The sequence below is a fragment of the Seriola dumerili genome, unplaced genomic scaffold (genome assembly GCF_002260705.1).
Source record: "Seriola dumerili isolate Sdu_G_001 unplaced genomic scaffold, Sdu_1.0 BDQW01000242.1, whole genome shotgun sequence".
Classification (NCBI taxonomy): Eukaryota; Metazoa; Chordata; class Actinopteri; order Carangiformes; family Carangidae; genus Seriola; species Seriola dumerili.
In genome coordinates, this window is record NW_019174497.1 from 7,807,853 (window position 1) to 7,817,843 (window position 9,991).

Sequence of the window (9,991 nt, forward strand, 5' to 3'; positions counted from 1 at the left end):
GTAGAGAGAATCTAAGTTCAGAGGTCAATTTACAAGTTTTCTGAATTTTCAACCGTCTTCATGAGAACAGAGGTCAAGGTCAGAAATATCAACTGGGAACTTTAAATGTCTGATACTGAATGGACGCAGCATTGGGGGTAAAAGTTAAAGGACCTCTATTAAAATAATACAAATACTATGTACATATTTTCTGAAGGGTTTCAAATGTTTATTTAAAAAATTATTAAATATTTGCTCTTACCCCTGTAGATAAATATTTTTGCAAAGAAATATTAAGAACTTTACTCATTTTTTGCACAGGATCGAACTGAATAACAAGAGACATTTCTATCCCATCCTCCAAGAGTTGCTGAAGTGTCCTCAAGTAAAAGCTGAAGTCATCCAGACAGCTGAGCACGGCCACAGCTGGTCCTCCAGGTGAAAGCCTAAATCTTAAATATTCCTCATTACACTGTATGCATGCGACCTAGACAATAAACAGCACACTCCAGATGTTCTAATAGGCAGGCAGTTGATATACTGTCATCCTCCTGAACACGACTAGAGCGGTGGTATTTCAGTGGAAGGACATGTCACTCCTGCTCTGCTGTAGCGGCTCAGTGTCCTTGAAAACACAACTGTGCAATGAAGCAACAAAGTGCTTTATTAAATGTTCCCCGATAGATCTGGTCTGACATGAATTCATGTCTCCAGTAAGAGGGATAATGTTTGGCTGCAACTCAAGAGGGAGGGTCCACTGGGTATTTATCACAGGAGCTGACTGGGTGTCAAATAGAAAAGCAGTGCTGGGTAATTTTACAGGATGAAAGTCAATACAGTCAATACAGGCAATCATCTACAGCACACCTCTCGCCTTTCCTTGAGCTACTCACTGGTACAGTATTTACAACAGTCCTGGGACCAAATGGTTTTAACCTGCTCAGAGGGGTTTGGGCACATGTACAATAGGACTGTAATCCTATTAATATACAGTAATATGAGTGTCTAAATCTACTGCAGGAAAACAGCAAATATCTTTGCCAACATATTTGCTTTAAAATTATATTAATAAAATGAATATAAAACTATTTTAAAACCGAAATTTGAAATAAAAAAACTGGCAGAATATTATTTTGCTAGATAGTAAATCTGAATCTATAAGGCTCATCAATCATTGACCTAACCCAGGCTGAAACAGCTTACTCTTTTTGCCTGGGCACAATAACGGAAAATGAGACACATGCTTGTAAAACAACAAATTTTCATTTTTACACCTTGGTTTTTGTACAGATTGAACAAGAAAGATATAACTTGTTAACGAGTGAGCTTTAGAGGTGCTGGTAGGCGGATTTTGTTACCTCTGCACAGAACCAGGCCAGTTCCTTCTCTCTGTTTACAGTCTTTATGCTAAGCTTAACTAACTGGCTTCTGGCTGTCACTACATAATTAGTGTGCAGACATGAGAGTGGGATCAGTCTTCACATCTAACTCACAGGAAGAATGTGAATCAGCTCTTTTCACAAAATGTCAAACACTTCTTTTTACATAACTACTCAGATTCTCATCAAAATAGGGCAGCAACTAATAGTTATTTTCATTGATCGTTTGGTCTATAAATTGTCCAAAAATAGTAAAGAAATACATCACAATTTCTCAAAATCACAACTTCCTAAAGACCTTCATGACATACTGTATGTACATCACGTGGCATCATAGTCCAAATTCCAAAGATATTCAGTGCACAGTCACATATGAGGCTGTTATTTTCCCCATCAGTGAGTCTGCTGATTATTTCCAATTATTTGGTCTATAAAATATCAGAAGAAAATGAAAAATATGAAAAATTCCCTTTTCAGTTTCCCAGAGCCTTTTGTATTTTAATGTCTTCTTTTGTCCAACCAACATTTCCCAAGTCAAAGCTCACTCTAGACAAGCTGCAGTCAGTAATGCGCTTCCTTAATGAACTACTTGAAAATTACTGAATCAATAAATCAATTATCAAAATTGTTGCAATTTACTTTTCTGCTGATCACATAATTAACTGATTTTTTCATTATATACGATAAATAAATTCTTCATAAATGAGAAGCTGGAAAAAGGGCATGTGTTTCACTTTAAAAATGATTTAAATGGTCAATTGATTATCAAAATAGTTGCTGATTAATTATCTGTTGATCAGCTAAGCTATTAATTGCTGCAGCTACAGATCCAAGCAATTTAAAGTCACACTATGAAATATTTTCTACTATTATAAGACCTCAAACAAGGTGAAAGGTACTATTTATGCCTTTGAATTATGTAACTGCAAAGTGATTACACTGAATGTTTTTCACATTTCACTGAGGTGCTGTCTGAGAAGTCAGAGTTCTACTCTTATCACAGGAAAACAACCAGTGCTGGTTTGCGTTTCGCCCTAACAGATGACAGGGATAGGAAGCCTCAACGTATTTTCATGTTTCCAATTTTGAGTGGGCAAAACAGGAAGGAAAGAGGGTGCAAACCAGCCTTTGATTTATATTCAAATGAGAAGTATACAGGGGAAATTGGATTTCCTCTTTCATTTCAGAGAATGAATTTCCTGGTGGCAGATCGTATTGTATCATCTTGCGGCGTTAATATCCAGCTCTGAGCGTCAGGAGGTATTCTTCATTACAAAGACTCTGAGGAACTTTTACACCTCCTCGCCGCAGAATGCAATGACAATTTCCATTTCTGTTCCAATGTTCAAACAATAACCCCCAAGGCCATTTAAGACATTTCTCAACCGTTTTAATTTACACATGAAAGGCGATAACATATCAAAGGAGTTCTGCTTTAAATTCAAAAGAAAACTTGTCTCTGCCTTATGTCCCTTATGTCAATGAACCAGGCTAATTCTGTACCTCAAAGCAGGCCAGCCGTAGGAGGATCCTTTTGTTGGTGTAATTGAGTTCAGCATGTTTACACTGATGAAAAATTTAACAACGCACACAACCAGTTTAATCACACTACACTGGCTCATCGGTGCTGCTGTATCCAGAGAGGAGCCACTCACCATTGGCTGAAAGCTATTTCTAGGCAAAAAACTTCAATGCCTAATTCTGATTTGGTCTTTGAGGTCAGTAAATACATGTTGTGACCCCGAAGGCTTCCATGACGTTGCTAACCCAAGTAAAAACACAAGAAATAGGGATTCATAAGAGGGAATTCTTGTATGATCCAGAAGTGGCCATAGCAACAGACGTTGCTTTGAGGACTGGCTAAGGGTGCCACAAGTTTTGCCAATTTCACGAAGTAAAAAAATAAAAAATAAATAAATAATTCAAGGTACATTTACATAAACTATATTTCATGTTGAGTTTTCAAGCATATCAAAACAGAAAAAATAAGTGATAAATATCAAAATGACCCTATTAAAAACCTTGTTAATTAATTTATGCATTCGTGTCACAGCTAACAACATGACAGCTCATGGCTGCTGGTTGTCATAGTAATGCAATACATTTTCCTGCTTGTGAGTGAAATGGTGAATGTCATAGCAAGTGATGAAAGGCTCGACCAAACAATTATTTTCATGATCAATTAATCTGCTGATAAATAAATTTGTGGAAAAGCACCCATCACAACCTCACTTTCTTTTTTTGCAATTAAAAAGATTAACTGAATATCAAAATAGTTGCTGATTAACTTTCTTTTGATCAACTATTCAATTAATCGACTAAATGTTGCAGCTCTAGAGCAAAGATTTGTCACTGTAAGAACTCAAAGAAATGCTGATACATCTCAGCTCTCAACACGGTCTGGGATGATGGGACGCTGGTAAAACTAAAAGAAAACAAAATTAGATCAGATTGTGCACTGAAAGTAACTAGACTTTCTGCTTTATGAACAGGTTTTGGCTAGTTGTTGGACAGACATATCCATCACTGTCCAATTTTGCACCCAGTGTAATATTGCCTGTTTCAGCTGGTTAGGGTTGGGGGCTACCAAGGAAAAGAAATCTTTGAAATTTACTAACTACTTTGATAACGCAATCTCTTTAGTGGTATAGGGCGGCGGATGTGAATACAATTACATGTTCTGATGAGACAGGGCTTTCTGAAGCACTAGTAGAACTAATGGAAATGAAAACATGTGATCAGGCAGTTAAACATATTCAAGGTAACAGGTTTGATTCCTCGGACAGTCAGTGGTTGAGCAGAACCACACCAGACACTCAAGTTCCAATTATTTCTTTGACACAGCTCTGTTTTTTTTTTTTTTACATTTAACCTTTAAAAATGATCCAAGAAGCCACAGACTGTGTTAGGTTAACTCTGGCACCACCCAGTGGACTTACACAAGCCCGCACTGAAACAATTACACCAGTTTTAGTGTTTTGTTTTTTTATTGCCACAATGAAAACTGACCAGTGATTAAGTAGTTAAAGGGTTGGCTCACCATAATGAGAAAAAAAAACAAACATTCTTTAATTTATCTTTAGCAGCTTTGATTTTATTTTCTAAAACATCTGCCTTTGAGATTTCTGCTTCCACCAAATACAAAGTTAGTAAATTCAATTTTGTTTGTGGTGCCCTTGGCATCAAAAAGTTGTACTTAACAATTCAGTCGTGTGCCTTTGAAACAGTGTCCCGGTTACATTTCTACATAGTCTACATATATTAACAGTGTGTTTTGTGGATTATCCCAAGTAACAGGGACATTTCTTTCTAGAAAGATGCTGCTGTTGTTTTTTTATGCTGTGAGCACCAGAAATCAAATTCCACTTATATCCATTGTAATGTGGTGGCAGCAGAAGATATTTCTACACCGTGGCCAATACAACCAAGCCTATCTGCATGAATAGAGACCAGTCAGGGTGAGAGAGAAATAAGTTGGTATTTTTAAGCTTAAAGAGCATGACTTGATGATACATAAACAAATACTCAACAGATGAAATAGTGAAGTTAACTTGATCGCTGTCCTCAAAAAGAACCAAAATATCACTGTTTCTAAAGTGCCACTTATAATTTGACAGCTTTGAGGACTTGTGAATCTTTGGTATGTGTGATGTTTGGCTATTACTGTGAAAAGCTAACAAATATACAAAGTTAATGCTGAAATTTGGTACAATGATCAAAAAGCGTGGTTGAACGGAGATGTGTGATAAGTGGGGTATTGTCATAAAATGTTATGTTTATACCTTCATCAATTTTCTGTACTGAACTGAAGCATCGCAGTGTCTGTTTAGTCCCTTTTTTTAACCTTTCTTCACGGTTTTGCATGCAAAAAGGCTTTACACAACTGCTCAAGCAAAGTATCCAAATAAATTAAAGTCAAGTTCCTCCCAGACAAAGTTGAATTGAGTTCATATGTTCATGAAAACATTAAGAATATTGTCCAAGAAGAGGTTTCTCATTTTACTTCCAATGTAGAGAACATCCATGCTCTGTGTGTAATCCAACGGCAATAATCCTTCTTCATACTCTCCGTGAGTCTCTTCGTCACAACATCCCAAAATGATAAACCAATATAGTTCAGAAAATTAAAAGCAGTCAATCTGCATACAAGCAGTTCTTGGAAGGGATCTTCAAACAGTAAACAAGGGATATGGCGTGGGAGTCAGATGAATATTAGGATCACAAACAAGAAATATTTGTTATGTGAAGTGCACGATCCAAAACCAATCCACTGCAAGTTCTCAAGTGGCTCTGATGTTTTGACAGGAGTACATAAATCTCGAGAGCAGCACGAAACACTTTGAGATATTCTTATGTTGCTCACGCACATTTGAGTCTCTGAAACCTGCAACACATCTGCAGGACAAGTTTTCAGGGCATATGGAGTTCATTCTGTCACTTTCATATGTGTTCCACCCCTGCCTTTAGATTAGCAGAAAAAAAAAAGCCTGTGGCTGGAAACTTGCTAATTTTATTCCCTGCAGGGAAGGGAGAAATAATAATCTCCAGCGCCTCCACTTCTATAGTTGATGAACACTTGAACACAGCACTTTGTAAGTTCACACCTGCTCCAGTAGAGGTGCTCAGCGGCCAGAAGCAGAGGGGTGTGGCTTTACTGAGGTGGTAATGTGTGTTTGTGGTTTAGAAGTGTTATAGTAAGTAGGATGTTGCTTATTAAGAGCAGGTGTGTTCAGCAACATACCCTGCATTATATGACATAATAAAAAGAACCGATCATGGCCTAGAGAGCTGACTAGAGCAGTCTCACACATTTATACCTGAGCTCCTCCTCTATTATGAAAAAAAAACATTTTGATGCATTCAGACTTTGTCTACTCTTGTAAAGACTTAGTATTCCTACAGCTGGACAGACCTGCACTTCTTTCAGGACAGACGACTGGACGGAGACTAGGGTGGGAGGCAGCTGTGTTGGTTTTCAGGAGGCTACTTTGTGGCAGAATCCCCATCAGGCCTCATGCTGAAGGGCTCCAGGCGCTCGCTTTCAGGCAGCATGTTGTTAAGGCGCTCCATCAGTGGCACCGTCTGGTCGATTCCCATCTGGATGCGTCTCAGGATCATGGACATCTCGTTGACCTTCTGGATCTGCTCCGCATACTTTGCGTAGCGCTTCTGGCGCTCCTGCATTATGCTGAACAAGGTTTCCACTGACAAGTCCATCTGGAAAGAAACAGACGGGAGAGAGACAGAGACTTTTGATGACACTTTGAAGTTACAAAATGGCAAGTACAAGTTTGTAAATGTAAGTAATTGAAAAAAAAAGTGTCTTATAAATATGTAAAGTTTTAGCAAAGCCTTTTCCAAATGCAGCTGTCTTTATCAAATAATAAATTATTCAAGCATGTAATCAAAGTTAAGCTCCACATTTGTCAGCTTTTTTGTTATGTGTGGAATATGACTTTAATGATTACTTACATTACTGACATTCAAATAATTATTTTTCACTAGTTTTTAACTTACCAATTATTGGGTCTATAAAGTGTCAAAAAGGTGAAAAATGTCCAATAGTTTTCCTGAATCTCTATGATGTCTTCAAGTTACATTTCTTGTCTAGTAACACTCCATAACCTTGATAGAAATGTAATTTACAATTCTATAAAACAAAGAGAAGCAGCAAATCTCACATCTAAGAAACTGGAATATGTGAATATTTGGCACTTTCGCTTAATGAATTACTTTAATTTTGAATCAATTATGCAACTTGTCGTCAATTTCCCGTAGACTGTAGATGACTGTGGAAATAAAAACATGCTGATACTAGTAGTTTACATATTTCCTTACCATGTTGGCATTAATCCTGTCCATTCCATAAGGAACAAAAATATAGTTACATTGTTGTTTTTGGACCGAACAGTTATACAGCCTGTAGACTAAATATCCATTGCTGTTCTACGGTATTCTTACCTCTTTGATCCTCTTGACCAGGGCGTTCTGGTCAAAGGCTACGGCCTCAGCACACTGGTGTAGGTGGTCCTGGTACCGGATGCAGAGCTGCAGAACCTGAGCAGCATCCAGCCTTTCCAGACACACACTGCTGGGTGACGTCTGGCCACTCAGCACTCCTGTGCAGAGAGAAGTGCAAAGGACTTGCATGGACTTGTCGGAACAGAGTAACACTTGACAAGAGCATAACACTAGGCAATTATTGTAATTCGCACAGGATCTGACAGAACTACCCTTCCTGCTATTTCAGGAGTGTGCCAACACAGGAAACTTGGCTCATTATCCACCTTCTAACACAGTGCTAATGAGTTGCAGTGACAATTAGCTTCACTACACAGAATTTGAAAAAGGACCTGTGGGGACTGGTTGCAAATAAGATGAAACTGTCAGCGCCTTCATGTGAAAACTGAAATGGTAGAAGTCAGACAAAAGATCTGCACACTGTACTCAGCACACCTATGCTCTTCATAAATCTAATTCATCAGAGTAATATTTCAATCAAGTCAATAAACATTTCTTGGGCTTCATAAATGTACATATTTTATCTTAAAGCATACAATACCTGCCAGAGAATATGGGATTTCTGCTGTGGGTGAGGGTGAGCACTTATGGACTGAAGTGTGTTGTTGTAAGATTCATGCTTGGTTATCCGTTTATCAGGTACATGTAGCTACAACTAGGGCAGTCTACACCCCTGCAATTTATCCTATCTTCATAGAGGTTAAATTGAACAGGTTTTGTTGAGACTATTCTCTCCAAAACAACCACAAAAACTTGATATTAAAATTGTATTGTAACTGTAAATTGTATTCGATTTTATTAGTTTTGGATAGGTGTACCTAACAAACTGTCTCAAAGATGACACTAAAATTGTTGTCAACAACTGGGGAAATTAAATGGTACCTTTCAAAAGTGGCTGGAAGGTGGGTATTTCTTGAAGCTTTATGACATCTGGGTCATTGTGGATATTCCGCATAGACTGGGTCCCCTGGGCCACAACCACAATATCATCCATCTTTGCCTTCTGCTTAGCTGGAGATGGCACCACTGCAACGACAATATTTCTGGTAATATAAACAGGCAAAAATTACTTATAACGAGTACTATGGTTTACACTGATCCATCCATACAGGTAAAAGAAGAAATGGCACAATGTAAAAATACTCTTATTACAAGTAAAAACACAATATCCAAAAGCTAATGAAAGTAAAAGTATAGAAGTAGAGCTGCAATGATTAGTCAATTAATCAATTAGTTGATTGACAGAAAAATAATTGGCAACTATTAGTTAATAGTTTCTGTGTCATTTTCTTTTTCTTTTAAAGAAAAGGTGACAAAATTTTCCCGTTTCACCTTTTTAATCTGGTTTCCTGAGTCTTCTATAAAAGTTAACTCAATATATTGAGTTTCATACTGTTTATAAGGAAAAACATGACATTTGAAGAAACCATACTGGGCTTTGGGAAATTATGATGGACATTTTCTTGACCAAATTACTGACTGATTAATCAAGAAAATAATCTACAGGTTAATTTATATTTAAAATTAATGTTAGTTACAGCCCCACACAGAAATATACACAGACGGTGTCAAAAACATTAATTTTGCAGATGGTGCAGTTGGGGAAACCTGTTACATTTAATGAAGTATTAACATGTTAGAAGATTATAATAATTTCATTATGCAGAAAGTAACTGGAATCTGTGTCTGCCAACTAAATGTAGCGCAGATGTAGTAAGAAATACATCTCACTTTAAGGTGTAGTGAAGTAGGAGTGAAACTTGAGGATAAAATGTGAATACTCAAGTACGGAAATACTCACAGTACTGCAGTAACTTTATTTTTACCTTACTTTCCATAAATACCAGTGACAATGTTGGACTGTCACTTTACAGCAATACCGCAATAAACCTTGGTTTACCTATGCAGAAACCAAGTAAACCGCTGAATGTTAAGTTTTTTCTTTTAAGTTGTAGAGGATAGTCTTACCTGATGAGCTGTAATCGGAGTGTTTGTGCTCCGCTTCTCCGCTCTGCTCAGCTCCCATGGTGCTAACGTCGGGCTAGCAAGCTAGCACTTCCGTCAATGTTTCCAGAAAATGCAGCGAATTGACCACGAATATGTTGATGATAGACCGCCTACACAGACTTCACAGGACCTCCAAACACGTTCGCGCTGACAACGAGGCTACCATATCGATAGGAGAGGAAATGAAAGCCAGGGTTGGCTGCTGTACGATTTCAATGCTAGCTATGTCAGCTAACGGTTAGGTACCAACTGTTACCGCTACAGTTTACTAGCTAACCGGCTACTAAACGTTTATTTAAGACAACTGAGTCATAACCCCGGCGATTATTGACACCCACGTAGTTTAAATAATTAACCAATCTTTGTATTAACGTTATATGACACAACAGGAATGACTGGCTTTAGTTCACGACGAGGCAACACTTCCGTAAATATTGATCACGGGGTCTGACCTTTGCTTGTATCCAGGATCCAGACCAAAACATTACCGCCCCCTGCTGCTGTTGCTGAGGCCTCACAAACAACAGGGTTTCTGCAGCGTTAAATTAAATTTACGACTTTTACGACCTTTTAATACCGCACTGAATGCAGTTTAAGTACATTAA

General features: G+C 37.8%; 1 protein-coding gene across 2 annotated transcripts; it reads right to left on the bottom strand.

Annotated features, from left to right (window-relative positions):
• Window positions 1–2,409: 2,409 nt before the first annotated feature.
• borcs5 (BLOC-1 related complex subunit 5) lies at window positions 2,410–9,817 on the bottom strand. 2 transcript variants are annotated; one of them, XM_022756359.1, is made up of 4 exons: window positions 9,348–9,817; window positions 8,262–8,405; window positions 7,320–7,477; window positions 2,410–6,575 (listed from the first exon to the last, which is right to left on the bottom strand). In XM_022756359.1, the coding sequence occupies exons 1-4, from the start codon at window positions 9,403–9,405 to the stop codon at window positions 6,342–6,344; spliced, it is 594 nt and encodes a 197-aa protein (XP_022612080.1). In that variant the 5' UTR covers window positions 9,406–9,817; the 3' UTR covers window positions 2,410–6,341. The 2 variants fall into 2 exon arrangements, with proteins under 2 accessions (XP_022612080.1, XP_022612082.1); XM_022756361.1 differs by having other exon boundaries at window positions 8,262–8,422.
• Window positions 9,818–9,991: the final 174 nt, after the last annotated feature.

Bases quoted from the DNA above. Each gene is read 5' to 3' on its own strand.
- borcs5 (XM_022756359.1), bottom strand. From the start codon at position 9,405: ATGGGAGCTGAGCAGAGCGGAGAAGCGGAGCACAAACACTCCGATTAC. The intron at 8,406-9,347 runs GTAAGACTATCC...TTGTCGTTGCAG, and splicing joins CTCCGATTACAGCTCATCAG to TGGTGCCATCTCCAGCTAAG. The intron at 7,478-8,261 runs GTACCATTTAAT...CTCTCTGCACAG, and splicing joins CTTCCAGCCACTTTTGAAAG to GAGTGCTGAGTGGCCAGACG.